Raw genomic sequence first — 16,057 nt, 5'->3', positions numbered from 1 at the left:
ATTAGCCTTTGATTATTAGAATGCTTAATCATAAAGTACTAGTGTAATCTTCATAAAATTGGTGTTAAGATGGCTAGTGTGACCTTAATGTAATTTATAAAATATAGTAATTACTTGTCATATCTTTAATGTTCATTTGGTTTTCTTGTAGGAAGATTTGGAGACTGGAGTTCACCTTGACCCTGCTGTCAAAGAGGTTCAGTATAATCCTACTTATGAGACCATGTTTGCTCCTGAGGTAAGAAAATGTATTAGATTAAGAGTGTATTTTGCTGAAGTATTTAAATTGTTGTTGTTTTAGTTGCTAAGCCAACTCTTTTGTGACCCCATGGACTGTAGCCCACTAGGCTCCTCTGTCCATTGGATTTCCCAGGCAATAATACTAGAGTGGGTTGCCGTTTCTTTATCTAGGGGATCCCTGACCTAGGGATCGAACCCACATCTGCTTAGCAGGTGGATTCTTTACCACTGACTCCCCCTGGGAAGCCCATACTTAGGTACATAAACAGTTGGTGAATTTTTCAAAGTTTTCTCATGAAAGTACACCGTTTAAACTGTCAGAAAATATCTCCTGTTATATGTTACTTATATCTCAATTTAAAAAAGAAGGGAAAATACATCCTTCTATTCTCCAAAAGTTAAATAGTACACTTTTGTAAGGATATATCTAACTCTTAGAGGCAGACTTAGTTAACATCTTCCTCTCAGTGTTGATAAGGGAGTGTTACAAGTTAACTGAGGGAAAAAATTGTGGTTGATTAGCATCATTAATGCATAGTATATTATGAAACACCTAGTGACAAATGCTGCTGTGTTAAACAGTAAAAAGAGATGCCATGCTGATGTGGTCATGGCTCAAAATTAGTCACACTGTTTATTGCTTGCTCTGAGTCAGACATCTTATGAATTCTTTTTCTTGATGATAAATGGTGATGGAAGCACTAAAAAAGCTGAAGAAAAAAAAAAAAACAAATAATGAAAATTGTCGGAAAGTCTTTGTAGAAAAGATTAGATTTTTAGATATTTAGCCTTTAAAAAGGAGAAAAGAATGCTTGATTGATAAAAAATGTCAGAAAAAGATCATTATAAAAAGTAATAATAATACCAGTTCAGTAGCAGGATCTTTCAGAGCATTTTAAAGATAGAGATGAGGAGCTGTATCTTATTGATCCTGGTAGAGAAAAAAGTACTTTTTAATGTTTATTCGTTTTTGGCATATAGTCATTGCCCTTTTTTTTTTTTTGATAAGCTATTTCATGTAATTTTTGCCTGCTTAGGTTTCCACGGTCACTTAAAATTCGGCAGTGGCACCGTGTAGTGCCGCCAAGGATGGCAGTGCTAGTGCCCTGGGTATTCTCTTAAGTGTGCAATAAGCAAAAATCGCATTCTCATGCTCTGGAGAGTGGTACAATTTTATTTTATTCCATTATTTCTTAAATCCTTATACCTGTTAAATTATAGGCTGTTTCCTAGCTCTTGGCACCATTTTAGCTGGTGCTTTAAACAGAGGTAGTTTATTATATATGTTTTTATTATGTATATTTTTTTTTAATGTAAAGTACTTCAGTTTAGCCACTGAATTCAGAAAATGAGAAAATTTGAAAGTGACATGATGTGTGACATTCTTCTGTTAGTGTATTTCCTATAAAGCCTGTTTTTCTTAAAGTTTTAGATCCTGTGCATAACTAACATACGGCTGTGTGATTATTTTTCAAAACTTTCAAGAAAAATTCAAAAGGTCAAAAAATTGTGGGATGCTATTGACAAGACAGTACGTTTATCATTCTTGTTTTGGGGTTATCAGTCCTTTAATTTTTTGTTCTCCCCCCACCCTATGTTAGGGAACCTCACATTAGATGTATCAATTGGTTTATGTTAGGAACATTTCAATGCTTATTGTCAACAATTTAAGAAAATAGTGATGAGACTGAAAAGTGAAGAAAAATTACAGTTTTACAAAGAAATTGTCTGTGATATAAATTACCGACTTTGAACTTTTTGACTAGAATCTGAATAACTTGCCAAAGTCTGGAAAGTATTACCAGAGCTTTCCTAGATGAAATTCAAGTTCTCATGATTTGAAAATCCATCATTAGAAACAAGATTTAATCCCTTTCCTCATGCTAGTGTTTACCAGAGAGGATATGCCACGTGTTTTTTTGTTTTGTTTTGTTTTTAAGAAAAAAAAAAAAGAGAGAGACCAGACTATTTTCTATAGTGTGTGTAACTAGCAATTTTTTTTTGAATGACCAACCAATACAGTCCAGGTTAACAACATGAGATGTGGGGCTACACAGACCACTTATTAGTTCTTTTGTGATCTTAAATTATCTTATTTTTTTTCATAGGTAAAATGAAGATTATTTCTGTTTACTGAATTATAAAAATAAATGAGATAAGATATGTTGTGCTTAGGAAACTCTCTGGTACAGAATAATAAGCGTTTAATAAATTATAGCCTTTATTATTATTTATGTTAATATTATTGACATTGATGGCTAGGTAGGCCTTTAGAGGAAAGGTTCTAGGCAGAAGGGAACAGCATAAGCCAAATCACAAAATATAAAGAACAGTAGTGCTTTAGTCATTATTAGTAGAGGGGAACAGGCTAAGACTAGAGCAGCACTTTGTACAGAAGGTATTGCACAGGCTCTGGGGGCCAAGGTAGCAAGTTTGGTCTTGATTTAATAGATGAGTTTTTAGGAAGATTTATTTTAAAGATTTGCATGATGGAAAAGAACAGGGATGGAGACTAAAGAAATAAAACAACCACTTATAACTCTATGGCAGGTACCACCCTGAAGGATTTGTATGCCTTATCTCCTTTAGCCCTTCTACGACCCTATGAAGTACTTGTATCCCTATTTTAGAGTGAGGAATTTAACTGAGATTATACTGCCTGCAGGTGCCATATTTGGGGATTTGATCATTCTTAACAATCACTCCATAACTATGAGACCATTTAGAAGCCACAGTGTAGTTTGCAGTTTTGACTATTATAAATTAACGAACTGCTATTTTATTTTGGATCCACTTAGAGAAAAGTATATTTGTTAGCTTCTCTAGAAGCCCATAAGCCTCAGAGAGAATTTCAGACTCCTTAAAATAACACTACTTTTAAGAATAGAAGAAATATAAAAGTTTAGAGGGGGGAAATGCCAGTTACTGTTTAAGATCTGACCAGAAGGGCTGCTGTAAATATTAATGTTAGAATGGGCTTCAGAAGTCAGATAGATGAGAACTTTTATTTTACAGATGAGGAAACTGAGGTTCAAGGTCACAGAATCACTAATAAAATATGCTATTGTAATATTTAAACTGTGCTTATGTCTTACAAGATTGAGGTATTCTGCCAATAAAATTGAATTGTGGTGATCTTTTCCAAAATTGTAGAAAATAATAATATACTCTTCTCACCTTAAAATTGTTTATAAATGTTTTATACATTGATTACTGCAATAAATATTCATGAAAAACTTAGCAACAATCTAAGAATAATTACTTGTTCAATAACTTAGGGGTTTTTTTCCTATCTGTGAACTTACAGTTTTATTTCATATAGTCAATTTTTACTTAATGAGATTTCTTAATTCCTGTGGTGGTATAATATACTACTAAGGCATGCATGTTAAGTCACTTTAGTCATGTCCAACTCTTTGTGACCCTGTGAGCCATAACCCTCCAGGCTTCTCTGTCCGTGAGATTCTCCAGGCAAGAATACTGGAGTGGGTTGCCATGCCCTCCCCCAGGTCATCTTCCCGACCCAGGGATCGAATCCATGTCTCTTAGTCTCCTGCATTGGCACGTGGGTTCTTTACCTCTAGCACCACCTGGGAAGCCCCATACTACTAAGGCATCAACCCTCAAGTACTCTGCCTGCTAAAAACGTGAGAACCATTGCCTTATAATACATGGTCTCTTAGATTTATCAGCTAATGCCTTAAATTAAAAATGCTTTTCTCCTTAGTTTATAAATAAAGCACTGCTTCACTCAAATGAAAGCTTGCTTACCTCAGAAACATTTTCTTTTTTGGTACAATGGCTGAATTAATACTTAAATACGTATATTTTATATGGGAGATTTACAATTGTAGTTGACTACAGTGTACTTCTGTACTGGGCTGGGAAAGATTGAGGCCAGGAGGAGAAGGGAGCAACAGGATGAGATGGTTGGATGGCATCACTGATTCAATGGACATGAGTTTGAGCAAACTCTGGGAGATAATGAAGGACCGGGAAGCCGGGTGTGCTATATAGTCCATGGGGTCGCAGAGAGTCGGACACGACTGAGCAACTGAACTGGACAGTGTACTTCAGTATTATCTGAGCTAAAAACTATTGAATACTCATACCTGATTAACTTGAATATCTATTTTTAAAAATCATTTGAATATATATTTACACTTAAACTTGATTAACTACCAAAAATTGAAAAGAAGCATTTAGAAATCAGCTTTGTATATTTTTAAATGGGCATTGTTTTATTTTTTAATGGCTAACCTAGAATTAAGAGTTGCATATTCACACAGAACAGGAACATCTGGGAGAATAATTGGTCAGAGCTGAGCCCTGCTGAATAACATTCTCTGGCTTCCTCTGTTGACATTCAATATCTTTGAGGTCAGCTCTGATGGCTGCCAGTAACCAGCAAGTTAAGGAGAGAGCTAGAAGTTGATGAATCCTACCCCAGGCAGCTGCCTGTATCAGTGGAAGATTTTGTCGTTGTTGTTGTCACAGCTTCAGTTCAGTTCAGTTTAGTTCAGTCGCTCAATCGTGTCCAACTGTTTGCAACCCCATGAATCGCAGCACACCAGGCCTCCCTGTATATCACCAACTTCCGGAGTTTACCCAAACTCGTGTCCATTGAGTCCGTGATGCCATCCAACCATCTCATCTTCTGTTGTCCCCTTCTCCTCCTGCCTGCAATCCCTCCCAGCATCAGGGTCTTTTCCAGTGAGTCAACTCTTCGCATGAGGTGGCCAAAGTATTGGAGTTGCAGCTTTAGCATCAGTCCTTCCAGTGAACACCCAGGACTGAATCTCCTTTAGAATGGGCTGGTTGGATCTCCTTGCAGTCCAAGGGACTCTCAAGAGTTTTCTCCAACACCACAGTTCAAAAGCATCAATTCTTCGGCGCTCAGCCTTCTTCACAGTCCAACTCTCACATCCATGCATGACTACCGGAAAAACCATAGCCTTGACTAGACGGACCTTTGTTGGCAAAGTAATATCTCTGCTTTTTAATATGCTATCTAGGTTGGTCATAACTTTCCTTCCAAGGAGTAAGCGTCTTTTAATTTCATGGCTGCAATCACCATCTGCAGTGATTTTGGAGCCCCAAAAAATAAAGTCTGACACTGTTTCCACTGTTTCCCCATCTATTTCCCATGAAGTGATGGGATCAGATGCCATGATCTTAATTTTCTGAATGTTGAGCTTTAAGCCAACTTTTTCACTCTCCTCTTTCACTTTTATCAATAGGCTTTTGAGTTCCTCTTCATTTTCTGCCATAAGGGTGGTGTCATCTGCATATCTGAGGTTATTGATATTTCTCCCAGCAATCTTGATTCCAGCTTGTGCTTCTTCCAGCCCAGCGTTTCTCATGATGTACTCTGCATATAAGTTAAGTCCAAGCACATTTAAATTTTCAGACTGTGTTAAGAATAGCACCACAGCTTTCAGTGGCTATGAAGCTGGGCATATCCCAGCCAGGAGTAGGACATCAGATCTAATTGTCCTTTCAGCTTTTCAACCCTCCCTTGAAGCCCCTCAATAAAATGGTTTGATTAAAAAAAAAAGAATAGTACCACAAGATATACTTTACTGGAATATATGGATCTATATTCTTATGGAAATCATAGTTCATAACACTGAGAATTTTTTTGTAAAAGATGGACAGTTTGACATGTATGACCTGTAGAAGAATTATTCTCTTTTTGTAAAATCTTAATAAAATTAGACTATGGAAATGTACTTTCCTTTTTCAAATCAGAAGTTATAAGCGTAATGATTGGTAATTAATTATACATGATAGGAATAATGATATGGGCAATGGAGATTTTTATTGTTTTAGAATTTTTTTATCCCCAGAAATATCACATGCTGCTTTGTAGATGTTAACTGGCTATAGCAATTAGATCATCTGGAAAACTTAAGTTGTTTCATTATCTTTAATGAATGTTCTTATTTTTGTAATAAATTTAATAACTAAATGAAGTTAACTGTAACTTCCAGCATTCAGCAATCTTAATTTTTTTTCCCCTGCATTTCCACCTATCAGCACAGGAAGAAGGAATATGGGCTGTGAAGTCTTGACCTGTCCTACATTTTAATTAGAATAAATAGTAATAAAATCTTTATCTATAAATTAGATATCTTAAGATTGAATCATTTTAAACCTAGAAATGGAAGCTGTCAATAGAAAGGAATATTATAGTAATTTATTTTCTTCTAAAGCAGAAAAAATTATACAGCAAATATAACTTTTAAATTCAGACTTTTGTGCATAGTATAATGTTGATATATAGAGAACACAGCATTCTGGTTAAGAAAAGTTCAGTAGTTTATATTTATGGCTCTGGAAGTATATAATGGAAAAGGTGGTTTCTCATGGTAGTGACCTAAGATGTTCTAACATCAGAATCTTTCTAACATCATGACAGTTCTAACATCATAACAGTTGACCTGTATAGTTCTATGGTTTCCAAAGTGGGAAGTTCATTTTATTCTTTATTTTAAAACTGAAAAGAACTGAATTTTCCTAATACCTTTTTTAATAGCATTAAGCAAATTATTGACTCTGGGCAGGTAAGATATGTCATCTTGACTTTTTTTTCATTTCTAACATGAGAAAGAGAATACCTCTCTAACTTTCCAGAATTTGTGTATGCTGCTGCTGCTGAGTCGCTTCAGTCATGTCCGACTCTGTGCAACCCCATAGACAGTAGCCCACCAGGCTCCCCCGTCCCTGGGATTCTCCAGGCAAGAACACTAGAGTGGGTTGCCATTTCCTTCTCCAATGCATGAAAGTGAGAAGTGAAAGTGAAGTCGCTCAGTCGTGTCCGACTCTTAGCGACCCCATGGACTGCAGCCCACCAGGCTCCTCCATCCATGGGATTTTCCAGGCAAAAGTACTGGAGTGGGGTGCCATTGCCTTCTCCGGAATTTGTGTATACATCAAGTTAAATAACATTTGGAAAGCCATTCTGGAACTCAGAACGTTGTAAACAAATAGGTAATAATGGCACTATTTTGTATAACTTTCAGACATTCATAGTGTGACTTTTCAGAGTGGAAAAGTTGTGTTTACATTTGTAATGTCTTTTCCTAGGACTTTTTCAAGCAGTTTACTTTTATTGTCTATTTCCTGTCTTCTTCCCCCAGTCAGGCTCTGATTAATCTTTCCTTCATTAGTACTTTCTATATGCCAGACAGTATGGAAAGTATGAGGGTTCTAAGTCTGCACCTTTGAGAAACTCATAATCAAATAGCAGAGAAAAATGTGTTTTTTTAATTATATCACCACTCCAAAAATGCCCAAATCATGGTTTAGACAAAACTAGAGTGAGTTTCAATTATCTGGAGCAACACTATCAAATAGAACTTCCTGCAGTGGTGAAAATGTAGTAATCAATAATTGTATGTGGCTGTTGGGCTCTTGAATATGGCTAGAATGACTGTAGAACTGAATATTTTAATTAATTTAAACTTAAATAGCTGCATATAGAGTGAGCTGCTTGCTCTCCTGTGCTAGTGGCTGACAAACAGTGCTAACAAGCCACTGACTGGTTGTCCTGAATCATGTGAGGGGAGCAAGTCTACAAATAGGTTAATCGGCACCTGATAATTTAGAGTTGAAAATACACTGTGCAATAACTCTACTCATTCTATTGAGAATTTTTTTATTGTTTTTTTCCTCATAACATTGCAGTTTGGACCAGAAAATCCCTTCAGAACCCAGCAAATGGCTGCCCCTAGAAATATGCTTTCTGGATATGCTGAACCAGCCCACATCAATGATTTTATGTTTGAACAGCAAAGAAGAACTTTTGCCACTTATGGTAAGGTGATAAGAGAGTTCAAGTTAAACCTTATTAGAAATGATGTGTGTGTGTGTAATAACCAATTTTATCTTCTGGCTTTTTAAATTTATTAATCTGGTTGCCTTAAAAGGGTAATGTGTTTTCTTATACATATCTGTAAATATACAGATGGGAAGGTGCACTAGTATTTTTAGCTGTCATTCTAAATCTGCTCTGATTTCTGAATACTAGAAATATTCTGCAGTCTTAAAAACAGAATGTTTTCTGTTCTACTTTTTGATAGCACTTCTTACTGAATGACTGTTATATGCAGATTGCTATTGAAATTGGTTAATAACAGGATAGACTGAAGAGTATTCTTGCCTGGAGAATCCCATGGACAGAGGAGCCTGGCAGGCTGCAGTCCATAGGGTCGCAAGAGTTGGACAGGACTTAGCGACTAAAGAGAGAGAGAGTCTTAAGAGTTATATTTTAATTTTTTTATGTACTGGTTGACTTTACTCTCTTTCTCAAATCTTCTCTCTGAAAAGTTTTCTGTTGATTACTGAGGGATATCAAGAAATGGAATGGCTACAAGTTAACGTGTATACAAAGCTGGGAATCCCTTCTGAAAGAAGATGGTCTTTATAATATTGTCCTTGTTGTTGGTTCCACAGAACAGAAGTCTGGTCACTTATATCAGATTTGTTCATATTTGGTGGTGCGTTTTCTTTCTCTTCCTATAATCTACATCTGTAGGTTGAGAGATACATTGATCACCTTCTGCTTTGAAGAACTTTTTGGTAGAGTGATTAAGCAAAGTAACTGAGAATGTTTTTATGCCTGTTGTAGTTGTAATCTTTTTCTGTCCTATCTGCCATTAACTTCCATTATCTTAAGGGAGGGCCCCGCAAAAGTTAAGAAAGCAGTATCATGTGAAATATGTATGCAGTGATGCTTTTTAATAATAGTTGTTTTCGCTAAAAAATGACATAAATTTTAAACATTTAGGAAAGAGGGAAAAAAGGTTACCTATAACCCTACCATACTGATATGCCTACTTTTAGTGAAATTTATTCCTCCAAGTCTTTTTTATTATACATATTTGTATTATAGAGCTATAATCCTTCTAAACTGAAAATTTTGCAGCTTGCTTTTTTAAATCAATATTCTGTCATAAGCATTTTTCAGTGTTACTTTATAATCTCAAAGCTTATTATTTTTAAGAGCTATGTAATACCCTCTGATTGGTTTTATCTCAATTTACGTAATTATTCTAATATTGGAAAGGGTTCCTTTTTTTTTCTAGTTTTTAAAGAGTGATGTAAACTGATTCACTGAATTAGTTTAGAGGTTTAGTACAAATAGTCTTAGTTGTTTATCCACAATATATTGGAAACTGGTTGTAAAAAAGATTGTCATATATTAAATTATATTTCACCAAGCCAGGTGACAAAATTCATAGCGAAAGACTCTATACCTCTAAAATCTCCAAAAAGAGTTCAATGACACTTCCAGTCCAACAAAATAAATGCATTGTACCCATTGCTTACATATAAGAGATTCCATGTAAACCTAAAATATATGTGCAGTACATAAAAATCAACCCTGTTGCATCATGAATTTATTATATCCTAGCCTATAATAAAACAAACATAAAGATTTTGCATATTTTTTTTAGACTTTAGAAAGAAGGGCCTTAAGCAATAGCTTAGATAGTTTAAATCTTTAAACAAGTAAAAGGCAGTGCAGATACCTAACAAAGTTCATACAGATACCTACTTTTCTTAAGCTACCCTATAACAAGAGTAAGCATTTAGAGCTATTCAGTTGGCTTTAGGACTAGATTCAGAAATAGCTTATTTAGGGGAAAAAAATAGCTGATTTTTTTTTTTTTTTTTTTTTTTGCCTCTTCCATCAAGAGAGAGTGGGCTAGGACACAGAATGAACTATTTAGTGAGTTAAAGACATAAAAAGTGAATGTGGGATATACTATGTTAGGCAGCCTGGAATAAAAGGAGTAGCCCCTTGCAAACTAAGAAATGTATGGTTTTAAGAAAATCTTAGAACTGAGAACCATTTACTTGACCTTAAATTAGTAAACAAGTTAACCAACCTCAGGTTTAGCAGTCTTTTTTTCTTTTTCCCCTCCAGGTAATAAGCAAGTATAACTTTGTGTTAATTTAAAAGTTTTATCATTTTTTCATGAAAAATTCTTGTCTAGCTCCAGATCCTATCTACTTGTCTCTTCTCACTCTTATATATGGAATGTAAAGCTACAGACCTTTGTTACCTTCTCCAATGTGCTTAGTACCAGGGAGCAAACCTTCCTGAGACCTTGTACTAGTGTTACATGAGACATGAAGGAGATGGCACAGGAATTCAGCATTACCTAAGTCTCATACTTATCACTCTGTAACTCTGCTGTGATATAGAACAAACATTAATCCTACGTTTCTTCCCATTTTTAAACGGTTGTAGCAGTGTTGTAATCTAAGTGTATTATTTTATCTAGTTTATCACAGCCACCTTTACTCCTTATCTGGGAAGATAGTCTCATTTATTGTATCGTCCCACTCACTTATGCTACTGTTTTGTTTTTAGCTCCCATTTTTGGTGTTTATCTGAGTTCTTAGTCTCTCAGTGGTTTGTGTGAATTCTTTTGTCCTATTCTTCCTTTTCCTCTTGGCTTCTTAGCCTGTTCCTTCAGGTTAATGATTCTGAATAGAAACATGGCACACGAAGAATTGGTCCTCAGAGTATGAGTGGACAGTTGAATGTGATAAAGTGATAACTCTTTTGGAGATAAGCTCAGAGAGATCCAACACAATGAAGGCCTTTAAAATTATCTTGAGCTGCCTCTCACAGGCAACTTTACAATTGAAAATTTGGTTTGCTTTTGATAGAATTATTGTTATGTACATCTTGATGATAAAAGAAGCTGTGACACTTTCAGAAAATAAGGAAGAAATAAAGTCACAAGAAGACAAACAAAAGAAGCTGTTCTCAACATCTTGGGAAGGAAAATGTAAAATGGGTAAATGTGCATAGAATTAAAATGAATTGTAAATGGAAAAAAAATGGAGTCAGTAATTTGTACTTTTTTCCTTTCAGGTTATGCATTGGACCCTTCATTAGATAATCATCAAGTGTCTACTAAGTATATTGGTTCTGTAGAAGAAGCTGAAAAAAATCAAGGTAACTTATTTGAAATATTTAATATCAAATATACATAACTATACTTATTGTTTGTAAGTTGACTTTGGAAAGTAGGGAAAGAACTAGTATTTAATTTAACTCCTGATTTTTTTAAACTTGAGACAGTAGAGTGATATAGTTTAGAGCAATGTATTTATATAGTTAGTGTAGAGCTTGCTTTTGCTCCTTACTAGGTGTGCAGCCTTGTAGGGAAGATAGTCATACCTATGGCAGGGAGGGTGAGTTCTTGGCACAGTGCCAACATTGTAGAAATCATTTAAGAAATGAAAATGAATGTATAACTAATTTTAGCAATTTATTTCTCAACACTAATGTAAAGCTCCATTTTAACAGAGCAGAAAAAAATATCATTGTGCATATCTGTGGAAATTGCCTTTAAGGGTTGCTTTGAAGCTGAGTTTGAATATGTGTTTTAAAACATATGTTTGTGCCTGTGTTCATTTTGTACTTACTATAAGAAAAAGCATCATACTCTAAATGTTAACTTGCCACAAAGCTCATCAGCCCCTTGGAATCTTATACATAAAATGTTGGATAGAAAAAGAATATGCTATTTGTATGAGGGCACTTAGTAACTCTATAGCCTATATGATCAAGCTGCCTTTGGTTTATGAGCTAGATTGTTGTAAAAATAGGATTTTAACAACCTTTTGTTATAACACAGCCTAAAGGAAACTGATTTGAATTAATATAGGTAAGTTTTTCTCTTTGTTAGACCTCTACAAGTTACATCTTTATGTAGCTAAATTCTCAGTTAACAGTGAAATTTTGACTATGGCTCTGGTAAACCTTTCTTTTTCCAATTTAATGACTACACACAGCATGCCACTTTCTATTGATCAAATGAGAATCCCAACTAGAAACATCCTCTTTCTTCCTGTTAAGATTTATGATATTAGAGGTCCAGTTTAGATTGAGTTCACTTGGAAGAAATACAGATTCTTGTGAAACCTTCTTTGTATTGTTGCATTATAATATAGCGAAGCAAGTGAAGCAAGGAACACTTATTAATGAAATTTTATCTAATTTGGCTTTAAATGAGAAATTTGTTTATTCTTGCTTTCAGAGGTAAATTTTTCATTACTTAACATTATTAAATTGCTGTTTCTTTCAGAAAGTGGTAAAATCTACTGATAAAGGTCTGTGATTAATTAAAAAGATTGTGTACCATGGCAGGATTACATAGCTGAGTCTTTTTTTCACATATATTAGAATTTGTAAAATACTGCAGTTGCCGCAGTAGAAATCTGCTTTGCCCAGAAGATTGAGTCTCCCTATATATAGCATGAGTCCATATGTCTGGATTCATATAGCTTTTATTTTGTGTTTTAAATAAATCTATGAAAATATATGTGTGTGTGTATATCTTTAGAAAATACCCATATTTGTGAATTTTTTTTTAATGTAGGTTTAACTGTGTTTGAAACTGGTCAGAAGAAAATAGAAAAGAGGAAAAAATTTAAAGAAAATGATGCATCTAATATTGATGGTTTCTTGGGACCTTGGGCAAAATATGTGGACGAAAAAGATGTAGCCAAACCTTCAGAAGTAAGCTTTGACATTTTTCACTGCCGGTTCAACTGTATGCTATGTCTCAATGAAGGATATCTGTGTTAATAAATGAGGTTTCCTTAGAGAACTAAATGACTCATCAGAATTTCTCTGCCTTAGTTAACTGAGAAAATACTATAAGATTCCTTTGTTTTTCTTTGGAATAATTTTTGTTTATATTTTTCTGTTTTATTTTCTTCCATAATTTTTAGCTAAAATACAGTATTGAAGAATTGGTAATAAAAATCACCTTGATAATACTATTAAGGTGCCATGGAGGTTGCTTTTCTGATACCAATGTTCAGATAGTAATTACAAAATCAGCCTTTCTATGATTTTAGAATTGATGATGGGTTTTATTTAATTTTTTTCAAATTTTAACAAAGTAGTATCACATCAGATCAGTCGCTCAGTCATATCCGACTCTTTGCGACCCCATGAATCGCAGCACGCCAGGCCTCCCTGTCCATCACCAACTCCCGGAGTTCACTCAGACTCACGACCATCGAGTCAGTGATGCCATCCAGCCATCTCATCCTCTGTCATCCCCTTCTCCTCTTGCCCCCAATCCCTCCCAGCATCAGAGTCTTTTCCAATGAGTCAGCTGTTTGCATGAGGTGGCCAAAGTGCTGGAGTTGCAGCTTTAGCATCATTCTTTCCAAAGAAATCCCAGGGCTGATCTCCTTCAGAATGGACTGGTTGGATCTCCTTGCAGTCCAAGGGACTCTCAAGAGTCTTCTCCAACACCACAGTTCAAAAGCATCAATTCTTCGGCGCTCAGCCTTCTTCACAGTCCAACTCTCACATCCATACATGACCACAGGAAAAACCATACCCTTGACTAGACGAACCTTTGTTGGCAAAGTAATGTCTCTGCTTTTGAATATGCTATCTAGGTTGGTCATAACTTTCCTTCCAAGGAGTAAGCGTCTTTTAATTTCATGGCTGCAGTCACCATCTGCAGTGATTTTGGAGCCCAGAAAAATAAAGTCTGACACTGTTTCCACTGTTTCCCCATCTATTTCCCATGAAGAGATGGGACTGGATGCCATGATCTTCGTTTTCTGAATGTTGAGCTTTAAGCCAACTTTTTCACTCTCCACTTTCACTTTCATCAAGAGGCTTTTGAGTTCCTCTTCACTTTCTGCCATATGGGTGGTGTCATCTGCATATCTGAGGTTATTGATATTTCTCCCGGCAATCTTGATTCCAGCTTGTGTTTCTTCCAGTCCAACATTTCTCATAATGTACTCTGAATATAAGTTAAATAAACAGGGTGACAATATACAGCCTTGATGTACTCCTTTTCCTATTTGGAACCAGTGTGTTGTTCCATGTCCAGTTCTAACTGTTGCTTCCTGACCTGCATACAAATTTCTCAAGAGGCAGATCAGGTGGTCTGGTATTCCCATCTCTTTCAGAATTTTCCACAGTTTATTGTGATCCACACAGTCAAAGGCTTTGGCATAGTCAATAAAGCAGAAATAGATGTTCTTCTGGAACTCTCTTGCTTTTTCCAGTAGTATATCTATATATATGTTCTTCATAATATTATGAAATGTATAAAGTAAAACTATAAAACCCTACCTTGCCCTCTCCACCTCCTAATCCTACTGTCTCTATGAGCCAGTCCCTATTCTAGGTCTTAGGGATACAGCAATGAGCAAGATTAAGAGAAAATCCTGTCCTCAGGATGCTTGCTTTCTATCTCTATCTCATATCCAATTATCTCAGTAATACACATATGCTGTTCTTTATTTATTTTGACTTCTTAGTTACTATAAGGATTTATTACTACCCTATCTTCCTTTTGGATCTTCCCTGGTGGCTCAGATGGTAAAGCATCTGCCTACAATGCGGGAGACCTGGGTTCAATCCCTGGGTCGGAAAGATCTCCTGGAGAAGGAAATGGCAACCCACTCCAGTATTCTTACCTGGAAAATCCCATGGATGGAGGAACCTGGTTAGGCTACAGTCTATGGGGTCACAAAGAGTCAGACACAACTGAGCGATTTCACTCACTTTATCTTCCTTTTGGGCTTCCCTCATGGCAGAATCTGGTAAAAAAAAAAAAAAAAAAAAATCTGCCTGCAATGCAAGAGACCCAGGTTTGATCCCTGGGTCAAGGAGATGCCCTAGAGAAGGAAATAGCAACCCACTCCAATATTCTTGCCTGGGAAACCCCATGGACAGAGGAGCCTGGTGGGCTACAGTTCATGGGATCACAAGAGTTGGACACGACTTAGTGACTATCCACCACCATCCACTTCCTTTTACTGCTCTTCCCGTAAAAGTTGTGTCACAAATCTGTAGTCATTGTTTATATCCTTATGACTATTAAAAGCTGTTTATGAAGAACATTGTTTACTCAAATTCACTGTATTTCTGGTATATACTAGGTTTTCTAATTACCTCATTTTTTTCACTTACATAATTATCGTAATACATTAAATTACTCCTAGCTGTTCTAGAAGGAGAGGTTTTGTATTAAATGAGTTTAAAAGTTCAAAAACACTGTGTGTTTAATGCCATTTTGTAATCTGCCTAAGAGTTGAGATTGTTATCCTGGGAGACATACTTGCAGCTATTGCTTCACCAAAAAAGTGCACCTCCTTGTAAAGCATTTATGATCAGCAGTGGCCGGGATGGGGTTCTGGAACATCCATTTTAAAAATTCACTCCTTAATTTCCTTAGGAAGAACAAAAAGAATTGGATGAAATTACAGCAAAGAGGCAGAAGAAAGGCAAACAGGAAGAAGAGAAACCTGGAGAGGAAAAGACAATCTTACATGGTAATATATTTTTTATGCCTCTTCTTTTTTGTGATAAACTTTCAGATATTTACTCTGTTCTCTGTTCATATATTAATTGCCTTTACTAATCAGCTGCTGGGAATCATTATATTAAGAATTATATTGGACAATTTGCATCCCAAAGAAATTATAGCAAACTCCTCTGTGTTATAATTAGAGATGGCCACAGATTATTTTTTTGAAGTACTAATGAATTTTTTTTAAAGATAGATAAAGGAGATTATGGTTCACAATCTGTGCTTCCCTAAGATAAAGTTGACTCTTTTTGGCATATAATTAGTACCCTAGTCAGTTTAACCTTTTCTTTTTAACCAAGCCAAGTTTTCTCCAGGTATGATCATAGGTATGTTACTAAATAACACTTTTAAAGAATAAACTTGGTTTTTCAGGTAAGTAGATTAGAGATTTACATGCTCATACTTACTTTGATTTGCAGAAGGAAATGCATATTCAC

The 16,057-nt window shown here is 35.6% G+C and overlaps 1 protein-coding gene across 4 annotated transcripts in view; it reads left to right on the top strand.

Moving 5' to 3' along the window:
- The window catches only part of CDC40 (cell division cycle 40), a 48,772-nt gene that overhangs the window by 12,911 nt on the left and 19,804 nt on the right, over window positions 1-16,057 (top strand). For all 4 annotated transcript variants that reach the window (XM_055535215.1, XM_055535213.1, XM_055535216.1 and 1 more), the window contains 5 exons: window positions 152-238; window positions 7,930-8,059; window positions 11,135-11,218; window positions 12,648-12,787; window positions 15,486-15,582. In XM_055535215.1, the coding sequence (XP_055391190.1) occupies window positions 152-238; window positions 7,930-8,059; window positions 11,135-11,218; window positions 12,648-12,787; window positions 15,486-15,582 (538 nt within the window). The remainder of the gene's footprint in view (window positions 1-151; window positions 239-7,929; window positions 8,060-11,134; window positions 11,219-12,647; window positions 12,788-15,485; window positions 15,583-16,057) is intronic.

This window comes from Bubalus kerabau, chromosome 9, assembly GCF_029407905.1.
Source record: "Bubalus kerabau isolate K-KA32 ecotype Philippines breed swamp buffalo chromosome 9, PCC_UOA_SB_1v2, whole genome shotgun sequence".
Classification (NCBI taxonomy): domain Eukaryota; kingdom Metazoa; phylum Chordata; class Mammalia; order Artiodactyla; family Bovidae; genus Bubalus; species Bubalus kerabau.
The sequence above is the reverse complement of the archived record's forward strand: the minus strand, read 5'-3'. Positions and strand labels throughout refer to the sequence as shown.